Source organism: Lingula anatina, chromosome 1 (assembly GCF_051362555.1).
Source record: "Lingula anatina isolate TDL-2025a chromosome 1, LinAna3.0, whole genome shotgun sequence".
In the NCBI taxonomy this organism is placed as follows: domain Eukaryota; kingdom Metazoa; phylum Brachiopoda; class Lingulata; order Lingulida; family Lingulidae; genus Lingula; species Lingula anatina.
Genome location: NC_141767.1, coordinates 7,881,152 through 7,902,373, shown reverse-complemented (window position 1 = coordinate 7,902,373; position 21,222 = coordinate 7,881,152). Strand labels below are relative to the sequence as shown.

General features: G+C 35.9%; 1 protein-coding gene across 1 annotated transcript; it reads right to left on the bottom strand.

Annotated features, from left to right (window-relative positions):
* Positions 1-112: 112 nt before the first annotated feature.
* On the bottom strand, positions 113-20,868 carry LOC106181608 (uncharacterized). The gene is made up of 10 exons (XM_086998657.1): positions 20,555-20,868; positions 19,565-19,734; positions 18,578-19,205; positions 18,176-18,378; positions 17,621-17,787; positions 17,310-17,406; positions 15,964-16,053; positions 14,629-14,895; positions 6,884-6,946; positions 113-950 (listed from the first exon to the last, which is right to left on the bottom strand). The coding sequence occupies exons 2-10, from the start codon at positions 19,721-19,723 to the stop codon at positions 921-923; spliced, it is 1,704 nt and encodes a 567-aa protein (XP_086854783.1). The 5' UTR covers positions 19,724-19,734; positions 20,555-20,868; the 3' UTR covers positions 113-920.
* Between the last annotated feature and the right edge of the window lie 354 nt (positions 20,869-21,222).

Genomic DNA, 21,222 nt, shown 5'->3' with positions numbered 1-21,222 from the left:
AGTTAAGAATATACGTGTCAACAGAATTCAAAATATCCCATTCAATCATATCGTACATACAGAAAATGCTTGGAATATAAAAGTTTCGACTAATATAAACAATTCTGTTGAATCGTTTCGAATCTTTTATTGGCAATATATATATTCTACTTTAAATAATCTAAGGAAATTAGTTATCGTGCATGTAAAATACACGGAAAGGTGAACAATGATCTAAAACGCCATCGGCCTTTAACGTAATTTCTCCTTTTAAATGAACACAAACATGCCCGTTCGTGAAATTTAACATATTAAATTTGACAACTTGATATAAACAATATTCCAAATATTCCAGTCAATTCCAGTTATTGTAGGCCTATTATAGTACCTAAATCACCAAACGACTTCTCCTTCACAAAAACGTAATAGCAACTTAAATCAGTTTCCAATGGGGCAATAAATATATTATAATACAGTCTATCAATGAGACTCGCGTTGGATTTATCCTCAAAACTGACTTAAGACTTTTTGTTAAACAGGTGATAGTTGACTAGATATTGACTAGATATTGCTATATCTATATCGGTCTCTGCAATAATCAGTGCATCCAGGTATTTAGTCCATCATTCCACGACGCTGGAAAAGACATTTAAATCGATGTTCAATCATATGCCCAGGCATAATGTATTTTGATGTCATTTTGCCGTTGAGCAAAGAGAACTGAAAGAAGTTCTGAAAGGTTCTGACCCAACGTTTGGAGTCAATGTCAATACACACTGTATTACATGTCTTATAAACGGTTATCCTCTGAGCAGATGAGATTGACACATTGATAGAAATGCTGCCTGAAGATGTCCTGAAGTATCTGCCAAGTTTTCTACACCTTCTCTACTGCTGTTCTTAACCTGGGTAAGTATGGTGGCTGCAGTATCTACTGTCATTTACGTGTTCTCCTGGGGTTTTGAGGAAGCCTGAAAAAACACAAAGAAATTTTATTCAAACAAAAAGTATTTGCAGAACTTTAGTTTCAGAGGCCTGAAAACTTAGGTATTAATTAACATATGACGCTCTCCTGTTTTTAGCTCAAAAAATGTCAATAATCTCAGTCTTAATTTATCAGGAAAATCAAAATGTTAAAAATAAAATGGGTTGATTTACCATGACATTTTTATCATTTTGAATTTGAAGCATGACAAATACATGCCAAGACCCACCAACAAAAACTGTTAAAAGCCATGTTCTATAGCTACTCAAAAACAATAGTGAAGCACAGATGGAAAAACTACTGTAAGAAATCTGTGTGAGAAAGGGAAAATTGAACTTGAAATGTATTGACCCAGGAGTTTGTGAGGTCTCTTTTTCTGTGTCGTTTAAATCTCCTAACACAAGTTCCAAAAGCAAACTACCAGTGGAGAAGGGTAATGTGAATGTGTTCACCACCTGGTCCCCACAGAGTGTAAGATCAGTGTTACAACAATCAGACCAGCATAATATTTAGATTCTCTCCTCTGAGAAGGGTTGAGATGTCATCACCCTTGTTACACTCCTGGCCAATTCGGTTTCACTCCTTGTCAGATAGCAAGCCTCCTGTTCCCTTTTAAGCCAAACCCCTTTTACTCTTTGTTAATTACAGCCACTTTGGGTATTGTAAATAAACAACTTTGGAAGTAGCAGTAATACAAGGTGCAGCTAAAGGTGTTCAGTGTTGGAGTGTATGATGAACACTTTTCTATTCCTTGGTATGCACAGGTAAACTGAGCCAATCTGGCAATTACAGGCTTTGCAACTAATCTCCTGATACCCTTTAGCTTAATGGATTAGAGGGAATGCTACTGCAACAAAGTAGCTTCCCCCAGTCACAGAGGGGGGGGGGGGGGGGAGGCTTCCCATAATACACCTCTCATGCTTGAGTGTTCTGGTATTGCAGGGATAAGGGGACAGGCAAAACAACACTGTATCAAACTACTTAAAAAAGTAAATTTCATTTGGCAAAACTAGAATGAGCTTCTTTTTTGTTTGAAAAGCACAAGGGGCGCTCAGTCAAAACAGACAAACAACTAGGTCTTCTAATCTATATTTGCTGATAAAACAATCTGTAGGCACTGCTGGGGAATTAAGCATGTGCTTTTGTCCATCAGCAGGTAGACTGCTTTCCAGATTCAAGAGATTAATAGAAATGATCAAAATAAGAAATCTCACTGCAAACATCTATCAACCAACATTTACTAGACTAGAATAGGTACACCAGTGATGATCACTTGATTTTTAAGATCAAAAATCATCAATGATGACAAAATCTATATTGTGTTAATAATGAATTGTTGCTGTAAGCACCCTTTTCTCCTAGTGCAGATAATATATCTTACTTTTTATTCCTCCTCAAGACTTATAAGCTAAAGACACACTTTGAAAGCAAACATATATACTTTGTGACAGTTAAACTATTACATGAAACTACAAGTTAAAACTGTAATCAAGTTTCTGAAATCCAAGACCAATACCAATACAATGGTCAATCTAATCCCCATTAAACCCACTTACCTATATCCCTAGTACATACACATGCATCGACACGCACACACACACATGGGTGCGCAAACACACACACACACACCTGCCCAACATGTAGCAGTGCCCTGTACATAATCTAACCCCTAGACCAGAAATGAAAGTATTTTTTTCTTCTCCATCTATGCAGACTTCTATTATGAGATAAGATCACCTCCTGCAGAGTTCTCTTGTTTCTAACAAACTTCAAACTAATTCTGATCAACTGATAATTTACTGGATTCAGCCATCTCAGACTGACTGTGTGCATACTTATATTAGTTGACTACACTACGTCTGTACATTCATGTGGTTTCTCTGAATAAGAAGCAACAGACATACCTAGCACCTGTCACAGAAGGAAACTGAGGCTTTGGGTATTTGCTCTATTGTTTTTCAACTCAAAATACAACTACTTTAAATGCCTGAATAATTTCATTAAATGGTGAAAAATGCCCTATCCAAACATACTTATTATAAAGAAAAGGAAATTCCTGAGAAAAATAATTTCAATTGGAAGTAAATGTATCCAACTTGCATTTTCAGATGCAATTTCTTCTCATAAACCTGGAAAAGAATCTAATCAAATTATTAGCTCTGTTGGTTTGAGCACATCACACAGCTTGTCTGCAGTCCTTGTTTGACAGAAAGGTATTGAAGGCATCTGTGGTTGCTTTAACCCCCTGACCACCTCAGCGGCAAACACATTCACTGATTTAGTAGCCATGACAAGAGAGCCACTGACCAACATAAAATATGTCCCTCCACTGCCTCTCATACATGCTTATGGTCAGTTCTGGCCCTGACCACTGAAACCAGGGATCGTGGTAATACAACTTCCCTTACCTTTGAGAAGAATAATCTATTTCTTTTTTTTTTTCAAAGGTGTTTTAAAAAGTTCAGAAATTTATATTGCAAGTAAGCCCCTACAGTCCTCTGTGAAGCTCTGCAATGTGTAAATAGTGATTTAGAAAAATAATACCCAATCATCTTATCTGAGATGAGAATGGCCAAAACCAATGACACAGATGGCATTGTGCTTCACTGAAAATCAGAAGTCTGAACTTCATGACAGTATTTCTGAAAAATTATAATTTAAGTCTAAGAAAAAAATCATTACTGTTTTAATAATTTTTTTAAAGGATTTTTTGTATTTTTGGTAAAGAATTGTTCTTTTTTCTTGAGAATTTTGGAAAATTGGCAAGGGATGGATTAAAGGATTGCTCTCACTGATCATAGTAAAGGGTAGAGAGGATGACAGTCTGGTTAATCTGACTTAGCATGGGCATGTGATATCTGTCAAGCTGGAACTCCGAGTTTTCATTTCTATTCAATTAAAGTGTGCATTTCCTGGTTTTGTTAGAGAAGTAACTGTTCCCAGTGCAGCATAGCCAACTGGGAGAACTGAGCTAAGTTCACAATCCATACTTGTCCACACAGTGTACAAGCCAGTAGCCCAGGGGAGGCATTCACCTGCCTTGCTGAGAATGTAAAGCCTGTGCTTCCCACCTCAGGTGTTATTTGTCAGAGGGGAATACAGGTAACTATGCCTTCAGCATACCTGCTGTCTATCCAATTTGCTAGTGAACCTTTAAATATACACATGATTTATGGCAGTTATAAAGAGCGAGTGTGTGTGCATGCATGTGTGGGTGCATGTGATTAACATTCTGAATTCAATTTATTTCCCGTTCTTTAAGATAATTTGGAATAGGTCTTTATTTATGATGGTGCAACAGTTACATACTACATTTAATTTTATTGCTCACATGAACTGCTTTACTGAGCATAGTTTAATATTATTATGCTTGTATAATAAATTTATTGGGAGGAATAGGAATCTTGAGCTGGCCGCATAATTGTCATAAAGGGCTAATAAACTAGGCCCTCTTACCCCGCGGGAATAGTCACGTGACTTACCACTGGCCATCGGGTTTTTTGCAGAACCCACCTTATGCCATGCTAATTATCAGTTTATTCAGTTACTTCAGATGTATATGTTAAAACCAAAAAACAAACGCTTAGGCACGGTCAGCTCACGACTCCTATCTTCCAATTCAGTAACGGTTAACATAAACTGATCCTGGCATAACCGAGCTATTTCGAACAATAAATTAAGTTAATTTGGTGTGATGTGTTTGCATGTGTAAATGAACAACACTTTATACTGCTACCAATAAAATTTGTGAAATATGTGAGACTGTTAATTATTGAGGATTTGTGTAAGGGGCAGATTCGGAGATATTTTCTGACAGTCTTCCAAATTATCTTTCTTGATCCATTCTTCATTTTTGATCGTCTTACGACAGAAAAAATAAATACCCATCAATGTAAACTTGAAAATCTAACCGGCTTCCAAAAGACCCAGAAGACGGCCTAAATCTGCCCGTCTGTGAACAACATGTCATACCCATACCTACAAATTTTTGAAATATGTTAAACTTAATAATTAAGGACTTGTTAATCTTTATTTGATATAATCAGGTGTTGGTGAATATCTGTAACACAAATTAATAAATTTCAAAACAAAATGTTCACTCAGCATATTTTTAAAATAAATAAATAAATATCTTAAGCCAATTTAACCTTCAAACAATCCTATCTGGTATTGCAGAAGCTTTTACAATCTAATATGTTCTTGGTCATCAAAAAAACAATATCTAGTCTGCAATCTTCAGTCACCAATGATAACATCATGACCTCTGGCAGTTTCCCTGGACCAGGGGTTAATTTTCTCCCGAAATAAAGATTAGCTTCCAGCTTGATGTTTTGAACTTCACTCTCAGTCTCTCTAGCCGCAATCTTGAAAGACTGACAGACGGCAACTGTGCACTGCTGTACGAGGTAAGAGGGAGATGATATAAATTGATCTCTCTTCCCTGGCAGACTGGATGTTACAAACCACTTGTTTTTAATGACTACAGGTACACCTGAGGAGTTTACAGGGTGACAGAATCCTTTAAACAAAATGCAGTTACAGCAACCTTCATTCCTCACAGAAAAAAGGTTAGAATTTTCACACTCAGGTTATCCAAATTTGCTAGATATCAGTTAATTCTACTTGGTAAAACAGCACATGAAATATTTTAAATAAAACTGCTAGTCAACTTCTGCTATGGAGTTTTCTTAAAATTGCGTAATCTGAAAAATGTTTATAGAATTATTCAGAACTTAAAAAAAAATTTAGTGTACTGAACAGTTTATTTTAAACCTCCAGAATTTGTATACGACTGCTTTAGGATGTACTGCCAATGTAAGATAATAACGTTTATGCTTTTAAATAAAACTACCTTGCTTTATTGCTGGTCAAAGTTGTAAACTTCAACAAAACACCACTACAAGACCTATTTAAAAGCCATACGCTAGGAAATGGAAACTGCATAGACCCCAAGAATCCTTTTCCATTTATTTCACATCAAACAATCATTTCCCTCTCAAGCCTTTTTTCTTTTGATAAAGAAGATTAGATGAGCCAGATGACAGCAATCTGTCTGAGCCTGCAGACAGAAATGTTAATAGTTGTAGCTGTTGAAAAGAGCATAGCATACACCAACAGACATCAGCAGGCTGTGAATTATTATGATTTAAAAACCATGAACTCAGAGAGAGCAACTGAAAAGGATACAGCTTAACATCAAGGAATAAATCCATTTCATTAATTTCTACTAGGCTTCAAATTTAATTTCTAATTTTATTTTTTTCCCTTTGATTTCATTTTTAGTTACTATTTACCTATAACCTCATTAAAAAAATGCAACATCTATTCAGAATTGACATAACTTTCACTGCAAACATAAATAACCTACACACTACTGTACAAGTAAATGCCACGTCCTGTCTAAAAGCAGGCTATTTTCACTCTATATAAACAAAAATAAATACAAAATGTTAAAGACACACATTCAATAATTAGTAAAAGGATGAACTGATTATGGGTCCAAAAATATGTGCACTAACGTATGTGTGATTTTTTAGACGGGCAGTTTGTGGGTATGAAGATCGAGTAGGGTTGCAAATACTGATCAGGGTTCTGAAACTTCCGTTGCTTTGAAGAATATGAAGATTTGTTTAAATGACAGAAGTGGGTTTACATAACTTCATGTTACTTTGTAAGATAAAATATTGTCTTTAAATAAAAACAATCAGTCTCTACAATGTTATAATAATAAAATTCAAAATGCCATACACAGTACCAAGCTAATACTATGTTTTCAGAAAGAAACAGTTTTTAGGGGCAAGTTTTAGGATTGTCCACTGAGAATATACTTAGTCGGACAGGAAGTTCATTTCCTAAAAAGCAGTCAAGCAAAGCAGCTGGGAAAACATGCTACTGTTCACCGAGTTGTCTGCTGCTCACCTCACTCACACCACTGCCTGCCTCCCCAGCGCCACTTCCTGTCTCTGCTGCTATCGCTGTCGTCTGCAACAAAATGGATATTTTATTCTGATGTGGTAGGACATTTAAAACTGTTAAAGAAAATTGCTTGTAAAATTTTCCTGTGGAAAGAAAAATAGACCACTCAACTTGGTTAATGTGGATGAATATTTATTTCAAGAATGGCCTTCAATATGGGCTTTAAAATTTAATAAATTCCTAATGCTCTCAAAAATAAAAAAGTCAGTGAAAGAAGAAATATAATCTTCCACTTCATTTATCCAGAAGAACTAAATCACCTTATCTAATGTTGAATAGGTGCACTAGAAGTTTAAACTGTATCAAGTTGTTTATAATCTGTTGGCAAATAGTGGCTTTGCAAACAAATTGAAAGTTTGACAACTAACACACAAGGATCTCAATTGTGCTCTCTGTCCACTACTGAAATTTCACATTTATAGAGAAGCACACACACAGAAAAATCCACTCATTTCAACAGGTAAACTAACATTTTTCATCTAATTACACTCATTCTATTTCATCAGGCTGTAACCACATGCACAGAAATTGTCAGAGTACTTGTCAACATCTAATGCCAACATTATCTTTTATAAATAATTAAGATTTTCAGAAAAAGTGAAAATGCACTTAATTGAAATCTTCATTCATTGACAGCAAGCCTGTTTTAGTCAACAGGGTTTAACACTTTACCCACTACAGAAGATATGAGAGAAGAGAAAGTTTTACACCCCTCTTGATTACTTCCTGCAGAATGTATCCGCCTGATTACACCCTGATGGCATCATTTTCCTACATATTTTCACTGCCACGCCTGTCATTGCCTGTCACAGTGTCATAATGTCTTTTTCTCTCTGACCTGTGACAAATATGCTGGACCTTAGAGCCCACAATTACACGGCTAACTGCTTTACACTAAGTATCTGCTCATTGCCATTGCTGTTGACGGCTTTACACCTCATATCTGCTGGTTTCCATTTCTGTCAAGTGGGAGCAACTTGAGCACTCAGATTAACAGAGTGATTGACGGCATCAAAGTCTTGTCAACAACTTAGTGGAAAAGTGACACTTCTATGTATCTGGGAAAGCAACTTACACAGCAATTGCTCAGGGTACTTAATTTACTTTGGCTTATTCGCTAATCAAGGTCAAGGGGTGCGTGGACATTTTTTTATTTCCCCTTCAAGGGACAAAACACATTTGTAACCTCAATTTGCAAAAATAAAATTTCAGGGCTTTTCATTCGTATAACATCCAAAAACTTATGCCAAAAGTCTTACTTTTTAATCTCCATATGAATACCATTAAGTAAATTCCCATTAAATGAAGCCAGTAATTATGTACATAACAATCATTGTGTATCAGCAATAAGTACAACAGAGTACCTGCAAACATCACAGAGATGTACAGGAGTATAAGTGTACATTCATTGGTAATGGGTGCCCCAGGTAGACATATCCCGAGAGCCACAGAATTTTGCTTGGGTTCACAAAATAACTTGCCACATACCAAGGCGGAGAAATAAATGTTGGGAACTTTTCTATGCACACAAAGATCAACACTGAACACATAAACAGTACATCAACCTTAATTGAGGCAAGTAATTACCTCTATGAAACATAAAGAAATAACTCCCTTAATGTTGGCCTCAATCACTCACAATTATTTACTACCCAGTTACCAGGTGCAATAGAAATTATTTTATTTCAAGATCCTATTCATATACGATTTCATTTCTATTATTATTTTTTTATTAGGTGCAACAGAAATCATTTTATTTCAAGATACTATTCATACATGATTTCATATCTATTCTTATTACTTTTATTCATAAAAATTATATAATCAAGACCCCAATAATTCATACCTAACTCCATTTTTTATCTGTGCTATAAGTGCACATTTATAGTTGTTTTAGCGTGTAGGTTTGACTACTATAAATTACAAAACAATCACAAAAAAAAAAAAAAACATCTTTCAGCAGATGCAGTTTAACATGACATATAGAAATAAAAATACGTTCGTTACTCTTGTCAAATGTACTGACAAAAGCCAGAGTTCCTATTAATAGATGGATGTTTTTCCTTTCAATTGTTCTTTCTCTCATTTCCCCCAGACACAGATCTCTGGCTGGCCAACTGGGGTCTTCAATAGGTTTTCAATTAATGCTGTCAACATCTTAAAGCCCAGTGCATCTATTTTCTCATTTTTTCGAGCAAAAATAACTCCCACCATGTGTCCTTTTTTGCTATTATCTACAGAATGGGAAAAAAACATAATTGTAGCAGTTGTTCAGGAAATCCTTCGTTTGGTTGTACATCCAATTGCTGCACATCAATCTTACACTAAACTTATATTGGACAAAGCAATGATAGAAAATACCTGATCAGACTCTAGGGAGTAAATTCTTCTCATTTTCCATTAGTTAGTCAAGGCAGAAAAGTGAGCCTGCTCACATGATGAACAATCTTACCAAATAAACAGAACATGTGCTTCCACAAAAGACTTAATTGATCTACAATTTTTTTAAAATTTCATTTTAAGGTCACCAATTGGACACATCGTTAAATTTCAATCACTATAAATTAGATTACAGAGGCAGTTCAAAGTGAAATTAACATATAAATGTTGTTTTATGCAGACAGCCCCTCTTCCAATGTCCAACTTTCAGAAACTTACGACATCCACCTCCAATTTAAGCAGAGCTCTTACACTAAACCCATAAAATGATTTTCAAAAATTTTGTCACATCTTCTATCAATTGTGTTTTAATGAGTTTTAATACTTGCAAAAAATAAATCTGAATCATTATTAATTAATATCATTTCATCCCTGAGAAGTCAAGAATATTTTGCAAAAAGAACAAAATTTCCATGGTTCATCAGATCAAATGTTCTTAAACCACTTCAGTCTAGCCTTCACTATTGAAACTACAACCATTTTATGATTTGTCACATCATAAGATAGTTGGTAGTATTTTGTTTCTTTCAGGCATCTTAAATTACACAGATGGGGAACGAGCCGTCCAGGCATCTGAAGCCTGTCCTGGCAGAGGCTAGCTGCCCTCTGGTGGAGGCATTCACTCTACATAGTATTCACTCAAACATTTCAAACAGCAGAAACAGCTCATTTATACCAACTCATTTTTAAGTTGGTAATAAAATCATACATCATAATATGAAATCACCTTAAGTTTTCATAATTTTCAAGCCTTCTTTTTCATATATTATTGAAAACACACCAATTTGAGAGACTCACACATAACTGATAAGTTTAGTTTGAAGTGGAGTAAATACCACGTAACCAAACCTCACCTTTCTCACACCTGCAGCACATATACTGTACATGGTGCACTGTGTTCAAATGTAACATAAAGAAATATATCATCTTACAACAATCTTTCATATTCTTCCATGTCCTGAAGTAAAGAACGCTTCAGCCATTTTCATGATTAGTGAGGTATTTTATGTTTGTTGAGCAGACAAAATACCCTGGCTGCTTGCCATACAAGTATAGATACCAAAGAGAAATATGAGAATACCACAGCAACATAAAATGCTCCTGAAAGAACCATATAGTTCCATCCATTTTTACCAACCTGTAGCACCTAATTATATAATATATGACCATTAATAGTTCTATCTATAGTCTTGTAATTTCTGTCACATATACAAAAGCCAGTATATCATAACTGCTGGTTGGGTTCAGCTAACAGTTAACCAGATAATAAGCAACTTTCAGTCCATAATGTTTGTTCCTAAAATGAACCCCTGTATAAAAAAAGCCTCCAGTGCTTCACAATTTGGTACAATCAGACATAAGCCCCATTCACACCTACATGGTTAATCGAGATTAAGGGAATCGCGATTCTAACGCGCTTAGCTAAATTCACTTTTTTGCGTTCACACATGTAAAAACGAAATCGCGATTTACCTAGCTAGATCTGGTAATTGCAACTGCGCTCGCTAGGGGAGTCACGGTATATCCTGTTGATCATGCGCAGTAGCTGCCTTCAAGACCATGCTTTCGGTTTGTACGTTGTTATTTTCCATTTAATACTTTCATCAGCCCAAATATTTAGTTATGCTGCCACTGAGTTTTCAGATCAGAACGTCCTCTTGGCCATTTTGCTGACTGCGAAGAAACTTGAAATTGCGTGGACAGTTTGTTTTCTTTCACTTTCCAGTCGGCGAATAGCTGTATTTAGCTAATGTTTCGTTTCAATTTATACCCGACATGAAATAAAATTTATTGTATTGTATTATATTGTACTTTCGATAGAAACTGTGCACGCCTCTTAAGTCCTCAACTTCCGGTGCTAACATCGATCCCGTTCTCACTAGGAAATTTTATATCGCGATTTAAGTTTACATCGATAGAATCCACCTCTCGAGTAGGATTAATTTGAATCGCGATTTGACGTCTCTACTGCGTTCACACTAGAAGCTTTACATCGATAGAATCGCGATTTGGCACTAATCGCGATTGAAAGTGTCTCGTGTGAATGGGGTTATAAAATGCTTTTACAAAAACAATTTAGTGACTGTCTTATTTAAAAATAGCTTCCACTTTGCCCTTTTTATTTCAGAAAGAACTTGTTCCCAAAAACTACAAATCAATTGGAACAGACAGATCAATTTGTCTCTTACTTCAATCTGCCAAAGTTCCAATTATATTTCCCCACAGTTGTCCTCATGCAGCCCTCTGACACCAGATTACATGGGAAAGCCAAAACAAAAAAATCCACACATAATACTTGATTGTACTCTCTTAGCCATCATGAGAAGAGAAACGTCACAGTTCAATGTTACATGGGCACTCAACAAAACCAAAACAGCCTACTTAATCAGTTGAATTGAATGAGAAGAAAACTTTTTTAAAACATTCATCACATGTACTAATTGTAAGAGACATCCTTTGCCCGACTAAAAGCTACCATGCACAATGTTTCCCTTGACACAACTCTGCTATGATAAATAAAAAAAATTTTGAATAAAAATTAATATTTTTATATATATTTACACATTTTCCATTTGTTTTGAGGCACAGGAGAATGGTAAGCTGTGCAATCACCCTCTCAGCTTGTGCACCCCAAAAAATGCCTCAGTTACAGCACCCTATAATGGCAGTAACTCCCAGCCACCCCCACCAACCACCCAACAGAACCCTGGAAATTATGGGTCACAGAACCATAGAACAGCCAAATTTCTCTAACCTCACCCCCTCCCCTCTCCTCCTAACAGACCCCTCTGAGGTCTGAGTCACAGGACCAGCGGAGTGTGGAGCTATTCAAGTGTTACTTGACAGGCTTGAGAAGAGTGTAAGAGTGACTTCGGATTATTGTTTGTTGAATTAAAACAGCAGCTGGCTGTGACTTGCCCATAGCCCTCATCGGCAGTTGCTGTCAGATTGAGTTTGCACACAGGATTAGTTCTGTTCTGACAGATATTTTTTGGAGTTTTTTAATTCTTTCTTTTTCACAGCTGTATAAAATATTATTCTTCATCTGATTCACTTCCATTAGTTCTCTTTGTCTATTCAATTAGAGTGACTTCCCTTAAAAATAGTATTGCTACTGGCTGAGTCCAATTTTGCAGTGCAACAGCCAACATTTGACATTTAATGTCATGTTATGTGGATTGACCACAATATAGCTCATATTAAATTATTCTCACACCATTTAAAGTTAATAAATATGTTACTTGGCATATAATGTGTTGTGTTAATTCCACATCTAAACCTTTGTTAATGTACAAGACCTTTTCGTTACTTTTAAGATTTAAATAGACCTACTTGAATATATGTGTTACCTTTTAGCACAATTAACATGCTCTATGTTTCACAAATGTTATTAATCCATCCCTGTGTAACTCAAAGTTATATATATACCAACACTGTGTAAGTATAATGTGTTAAGAGCCTTGATTTACAAAACACAATAGGAAACCAAAAGAAACAAGGCAGCAAAGTCTCCACCCAATGCCGTTTCACCCCTAAATTTTCATTCTATAATGATTTAGTTTTTTTATTATTGTTTGATTATTGATCCTGATCACCACCAAAAGCTAATCATCTGTTTCTTGGCCCACTTCTGAAAATTTCACCAAAATTGGTCCATAACTTAGTTTTTTGATTATTGCTTGATTATTGATCCTGATCACCACCAAAAACTAATCATCTATTCCTTGGTCCACTTCTGACAGTTCCTGACAATTTCATCAAAATCGGTCCATAACTTTTTCTGTAATGTTGCTAACAGACAGACAGACGGACAGATAGACAGACAGACAAACTAACGGAACCAAAAACATAACCTCCTTACCGGTGGTAATAAAAATAAGAAAATTAATTATGTTTTGTTAACTGAAACATATAAACCCAAACAATCAGTGATAAACATACAGTATCCAGCTAGACTGGCCAGTATCTAGCCAGACTCGTCAGTATCCAGTCAGAAGGATCAGTATCCAGCCAGACTGGTCATTGTATAGCTAGACTGGTCAGAGCAAGACCAGACAGCAACATTTCAATATGTGATCAGCATGGTCAGCTAGTGCACAGCTTTTAAACAGGTGCTTGTCCAGAAGTGACTGGCCGTAGCAGTGTCCAGCAGGTGTTAGGATGGACACAAGATCAAATCTAGGAGACTGTTCAGTTAATTCACATAGTTTATACACACATTAATTATTTCTTCTTTACATTCTGTAACTCATATTTCTTCAAATACACAATGATAGATGGATCTGGAAGTAGGGGCATCGTGGACCACCTCCTCCCCCCTTCCCTTTCAAAAATGGTAAACAAGCAAAATTAAATAAAACCAAGCACTTGTCCATGCCTGGGCTTTATTTATAGTAAAATTGCCCTGAGCTCATCTTATTTCATATTTATTACTTGTGCCCAATAAAATATCAGATCAGTCAGTGATATACCCTAACAGTAAGGAGAATACCTTCTAGTGGTTACTTATGCTTCATTAATATTGTTTTAAGGTAAACTATAACTGCTAGGGGTATCCCACACAGGAGTCTGGATTTTTTTAGTAGGAATTGAACAAGGGGATCAGAACCCAGTCTCTCCGGCAAATGTTGTTCATTCGCCCTCAGTCAATAATATAGTATATATTCACATGCATTTCCTGTGACATTAAACCTCTTAATATTGAAGTAACCCACTACATCCCACCTGTCAGCTGTCTTGTTTACCCTCTACATATGGAACCTATCAGAAAACCAATCTCATTTCAAGAAATCTGGACTTGATTGATTGCCATGATATTCAAGATTTTAATTTTCATCAGATTTCCTTTCTTGTCAGCTGTTATTTGTGTGCACTTGGCCACCTCTTCTCCATCCCTGTTAAACTTTGGATATAATTCCATTAAAACAGGGCAAAAAGCCCTACTTTAAATGAGTGCTCAAATCTCCCCACTTGAAAGTAGGCAGGGTAGACACAATCAAAGTTTTACACACTTCCACAGTGCAATCTAACTTATGATCCTTATCTAGATCAGAAGACACACCCTCTGAATTGGGAGTGAAAACTGTAACACTATTCCCAGAACAACAAGGTGATATCATTGAATTGTAATGTGCTTACACAATGTAACAGTGATTTAATTTTCATCTGGATTTTTGCAGGGAGCACCAATTTGGTGCTGCTATATAATATTGTTGTATTATTTCAGTAAATAAGAAATCTACACCTACCTCACCCTTTCCTGATGTCTGGTCCCCCGACGCAGCAGATTCTTTGTCTTTGTTCTCCTGATTTCCACCATCCAAGAAATTTTCCCATTTTTTCAACCTGGCCTCTCGCTCTGCTGCTGTTTCTTTCACTTCGTACTTTGTCTTTCCATCCCAAGTTTCAGCCACAAGTTGGCGTTTGGCAAACCAGCGTCCATTGAAGGCTTCAACACAGAGGTCAGCATGTTCTGGGGCATGGAAAGCCACAGTGGCAACTCCCTCAGGATTTCTCTAAAAATGGAATCCTTAACGGTTAACGAAATAAATAAATAAATAATAAACAATTTATGTACAAGTGTGTAATAATCTAAGTATAAATATACAACTTGTATCTCACAATAAGAATTACAATTTGGCTGTCATGGCCAGCATTTACTGGTATATTGTGGAATAATTCTACCAGTTCTAGATAGGAAAGGTATATAAAAACAACATTTTTCCACACAAAAAGGTCTATACTATTTCAAATTTTGAATACAAAATCATCAAGCAAATGACTAACCATGCAGAAAAAGAATTTCCCTCCCTTTCAAAAAATACAAATAGAACCACTACCACACTTTAGACCATGGCTTCGAAAGTCGCCATAGCTATTCTCCATGATCCTCTTTTCTACTAAACTCCTCAAAGTTCTCTTTAGACTAACTCCATCTACTGTCTGCAACCTTCTGGACACATATAACCTGGGTTGGCCTAAGCTTATTTATACACCCAGGGTACATACTGCATTAAATAATCGCTATGCAGTTCATTTGCTTGGAATTCTACACAAACATTTCCTATATGTTAGACAAGCATTTGATATCAGCCAGCCAGAGTTACACTTCAGTTCTCTGGCATTTTATAGAAATACAATAAATACTCCACGGTGACTGCCTTCTTTGCCATAACATGACTGGAATGCATATTACTAATGAACTATATAATTATTACACATACATATCCTCTGTAAATTACTAGGTTTCAGGAACAATGCTACATTTATGCCTACCACTGTATGTTAGATAAACCAGACCTAATTTAGTGTTTTTTGGATTTCATTTCTATATTCTAGTCCGTTTTAAAGAAAAATTTAAAGTAATAATTTTTACTACTGTATGATGCATAGTATTGTATTTTAGGAATTTTAAATTGTGTAGTGCATAAAACTGTCAAGTGCATTTAGAAGTTTATAAAGGAATGCCTTACATAGGAAATGAATATTTTAATTGTGTCCAAATACACAAACAACAGATACAAACTCAAGGTGCTCTCACAACAGTAAAATATACTAAATATTTCATCAATTCACACACTTACATCATAAACTATCACTTTCCTCACTTCTCCATACTTGGAAGCCTCTGTGCGAATGTCGTCTCTTATGTCATTGATGAGGGAAGGATCCGTCTGAAAGGATTAAAATATTCATCAACCTGATTTAACTATTTTTTATCAATTACAAGCAAGTACATGAAACAGGAAAAACTCCATCCCCATTCACCAAAAAATATACTAATGTTTTTTGAATAGTAATAATGGGAGACAAATTTGAAAGGAGTCAAGTGGTTTATGTGGGGAAATAAAAAAATAACTTTCATTTAAACAAAAGAGAAAAAATGTTTTATTTCTGTGAAGAGAACCAAAAATAGGAAAATATAATGCCACAGCACCTGCCACAATCAATAGAAGTATCATATCAATCCCAAACACGAAACCCTTAATCCCTTTTCTGACATTTAGTACAAATATTAGGTGGTGAAATCCAAAGACACCATTTGCAATGTTTGAACAATGCCTGTCTTCTGACAATGATGTTGAGGTATCTTTACTAGGAGCTAAATACTGGAATAATCATAGAACAGACAGTATGTTCTTGATAGAAAATTATTTTTTATACTTTGGCCTTCTTGGCTTTGTTCCAAAATAAAAAAATTAATGAATAACAAAGCTCTCAAGTCAAAAAGTATTTTTCTGTGGGAATATAATGGAGCCCTGCCACTTTCTTGACTTAAAAAATTATGGAAATAAAAACAGATTAATTCCAGCATCAGCATACCAAATGTTGCCAAAGGTTAGGTAAAAAATGATTGGAACTTAAAATATATCGCCTAGGGCCATGTCAAAAACCATGCCAGAGAGAGCAAGTGAGCAGACGAATCAAAGGTCAACAAACCATAACCTCAAAATTTCATTTCTGAAAAAGAATTGTCTGATGGAAAAAACTGAAAGTACACTTAAACATAAAGTTTCTAAAATTTGTACATAGAAAATCATTATTAAGGAAGAAAAAGATTGATGAAATCAAAACCTTGCCTTGAAGGAGCAAATGTTCACTTTCTCTTGTTTCAGACTTTACAACATGATCTGGGCTTTGGCACACCCTACTGCTAGAAGTCACATTGTTGACATTACTATGGACTGTTTCTAAAGTTAAAATCCTCCTTCGGGCAAGCTTACAAAAGCCTTTCAGTAAAGAAACTAAATTCCATCATCAAAAGTCATTGGCTGGTGCTGCATGAGAGGTATCATTTAAACTTTTAAAAAGTATCACTGTGATAATTTACCTCAAACAAGCTTAAGCTATAGGCATTTTAAGTGAATCCCACCTCTTACTGCAATAAATGCTTAATCTAACTGACATCACAATGATATTTTTTTCTTACTTCAAATTCCTTAGGGTCAAACATATGTTTGATGACCACCACTTTTTCATGCTTGCCTCGTGTCCCCAGGGGTTTATCAGGCCTCCAGTCAAACATCCTGTCACAGAGGTGTAAGAAGATCAACATATCATATTACCTCACACAAAACATTCTATTTCAATGTGTGTAATTTTGCTAGATATGCAGTTTCACATCTAACGCAACCAGGAGAAGGTCTCTAGATGGATATTTTACTTACTGTAAACCTAGAGATCAACTCAAAAATGTTTATCAATATATCTGTGGGTAAAAACAAAAAAATTATGACATACTTTTCCTGTTTTTCTTTAATCTTCCGTTTCATCTTGTTGCTGACCTTCTTTTTCTTGGATGGGTCATAATCACCTTTAAGCTGAAACTGGGCTCTCTCTACATGTATTGTATGGTCCTTGTATGAAGATCCATCCAGGATTTTCAGTGCTAAGTCTACAGATTCAACCTGAAGATTTTTCAATAGTATATGGCCATGCCCCAATTCTTAATGAAAAGTCCAGTGTGGTATTTGAAACAAATAATGATATTTAGATTTAGGCAGCTAGATTTACATGATTACAATATAAATTTTATGTAAAATACATTAAATTTCCATTAAATTAAGTTTCAGGATAAACAATGAGAGTATCTTTATTTCCTTACTCCAAAAATATTATTCTGAATATGAATATGAACAGCAAAACTAAAGAATGCACTATTGGATGTGTGCCTACAGTACATAATGACATCAGCAGATCCAGGGGCACACACTTCTTACCCTATCCCACAACAAAATGATAAACCAAAGTCCCTTTAACCTGGAACCTGTGTAATGATATTGTGATTTTACTTACTTTGATATAGCAGCAGCGACCATCTCCTTTCAAGGTCCCATCTTCATTGCGGTATAACTTAATTTTTGGCTTCCTCGTTATGTGGTCATACATTATCATTCCACATTTGCTCATCAGTTCCTGAAATTCCGTCTCCTCCATGTTTGCAGGCAAGCCACTCACATAAACATTGGTATTACGGTTCTGGTCCACCTCAAACCAGGCTGTTAAAAAAAAGAAAAAACATGATTAAATCTAGGAAGAATAAAAAAATAAGCTGAAATATGGTAAGAACAGGAAGCTAAGATTGATACCTGATTTATTAGGTGTTTGCAATTCACACTCATAATCATATTCAAATAAAAACTGTAGATATGGACCCTATAACTACTTATAAATTCAAATCAGTTTTAAATAACTCACTTGGTGGTTCATGATGAGCTGGTGCTTTCCTCTTCTCCCCTTTCTTTCCCTTCCCCTTGTCTTGGCCAGAGTCATCTCCAGTGCTGTCCTTATTCTCTCCATCACCTTGAGCACCACTGTAGTTAGCAAAGTGATTATCATAATAGTCCAGACGTGAGTGTGCATCTGCCCAATCCTTATCATCACTTTTTGCAGATTTTTTTGTTTTCCCTTCTGTCTGACCCGGATGTCCATAGTAATAATAATACCAATATGCATAATTGGGATCACTGGGATCTGGAATTTGACTGTTTACTGATGCACCATCAGCTTCATTTTTTTGTTCTGATTTCTTTTCCTCCACTTGGGCTTGGTCATTTGTGTCAGACTTCAATGAAATTTCAGGATCTCTTGTTTTTTGCTCAGCACCTGATTCACCACATGTCCCTTGTTGGGTCACTGTGGGATAATAATGGTACCAGTACCAGTACTGATAGTTGGGGTCATTAGGGTCTGGTGGGTTTTTAGTGTCCCATGATGGAGCAGTACTAGGTTCAGCCGATGACACGTTCGTTGCATCAGAAGAACCATCCTTGTCTGACGAAACTCCATAGTTCATCTGGTACTGTGCTAAGAAGTCATCATCAATCTGCAAGAGATAAAAAATCTCTTAAACACTGCAAATGCATTTCAAGTCTGTAACTTGGAGCAAACAAGGTTAGCAGTGTATTTTATGTCTAACCTGCTGTAAATCAAATTATTTATTAGCCAACAGCCTACAAAAGGTTCATTAGGAGGCAAAATGAACTAAAATAAAACAAAGTTTTGTCAAGTATTACAGTTTGCAGGTTGTAGTTCCTGACACATTGTATCATTATGATTTTCCATGAACAAACAATAATCACATGGTAATTTACACCTTAATTCCTCAGGTAGATCAACATCAAAATCCATGACATCCATAATATGAAGCAAAATATGGACAATTCACATAGTGAATTTACTAACTTTTGGAAACCAAGCTTTCTTGTCTTCATCCCATTCAAATACAGTGCCATCCTTGTCTGTGTATGTCTGTTCTTTAGCTATAAAGTCTTCTTCTTTTTTCTTGACATATTCTTCCTGGCGTAACTGTTCATCAAAATCTATTTCTTCTGGATCTTCCATTATATTATTGCCTTTAACAAGTAAAAAGGGGAAAGCATTTATTTGTAACTCCTCTACATTGGCAATAATGAATGCAAAATTGCTAAAATTGTTGATAGATAATGATTTGTCTCAATTGTCACAGAAAGAGGGGTTTCAACTATCAACTTTATGAGTTTTCAAGGTATGTATACTGTAGCTGATACAAAAGTTGTTGCTTCAATTTATAGCCTTACCATGCAGGTAGGAGTGCACATAGCTTTTTCGCATTGTGTTTTCTAGTCTTTTTTTTTTTTTTTGGGGGGGGGGGGGGTAACATTGCATCTGACAGGCTACTGGGGTTTTCTCAACCTCTCGTTTTTACTAAGCCTGCCATTAAGCCTTACTGTGGTAATCAGAGGCAGTAGTAGTTCCCTCAGTTTGTAGGGTTTTCATGCTCACCACATGTTAAGCCAAAAACTGAGGTAACTATTTATTTAGTATCAGTATTTGACGATTGTAGATGATGATAGACGTGGTTGTATCTCGATCACTGTGGCTGTTCATGTTCAACGGCAAATTTTCACATAACTCATTCTGAACATCCCTCTGATATTCAACTCCCACCGTCTCTCCAATATAAAATTATACGACACCGTAGGAATGAATTACAACCAGACACAAGCTTTAGTTCGCCTCATAATGCATGTTTAACTGAAACCGTCGTGGTATTCAGATTCTTACGCCTTCATAATTGGTATTTTCCAAACAGTGCAGATTTTGCCCTTTAAACGTATTATTAAGGTTCCCTAGTAGTATATTTGTGAGGGTTTGTCGTTTCAGTGTGCATTTACTAAGTGAGATAAAAATTACCTTTCCCTTGTCGCTCTCCGACAAACCTGCGAGCGTTGTTGGTTCATCGGTTAAGTACCAGTAAACGGTTGTCGATATGAAACTAGTATCTATTGTTGATATCACCCAGTTGTCGTAATTGTCGCCGTGCTGACACTTCTTTGCTGTTAGTGCATTGCATAAGATGCTGATTCAGGAATTTTGTCTGTTTAGTTTTTTTCTTTTTTTCGATAAAGATATCGCCTCTTTTTTACATGTGAGGGTTCAAAGGTATGTCAGTGGATCTGCAGCATGAAAATTCCAAAATTACTCTGCTACACAATGGATCCGTAGATGGAACCTACAGCTGTATATCTTGGATCCTAGGCTACACATATGATTTTTGCTAATTAATTTTCACCCCCTAAATAAATCCATTAGAACTTGAAATTTGCCACATAATAAGAAAAGAAACTAGGCATGAATGCACAGTTTAAATTCTGATTGTAGGATTTTCCAAAGCACAGTTACTGGTATGTTCATTTGAGGTAGGCAAAGAAATTTTAGGTCACGGCTGCGTGCAATATGGGAAATACAAATCAGACAAACTGATATGTACAATGTATCTCCCAAAGCATATGCAGTAGAAGTTGGCTCCTAACTAAACGTCCAACACTGGCTGAATAGGGAACAAAGATATAGGGATGACA

Bases quoted from the DNA above. Each gene is read 5' to 3' on its own strand.
- LOC106181608 (XM_086998657.1), bottom strand. From the start codon at position 19,723: ATGGAAGATCCAGAAGAAATAGATTTTGATGAACAGTTACGCCAGGAA. The intron at 17,407-17,620 runs GTATGTCATAAT...CCTCTGTGACAG, and splicing joins ATTAAAGAAAAACAGGAAAA to GATGTTTGACTGGAGGCCTG. The intron at 14,896-15,963 runs GTAAGTGTGTGA...TTCCATTTTTAG, and splicing joins GGAAAGTGATAGTTTATGAT to AGAAATCCTGAGGGAGTTGC.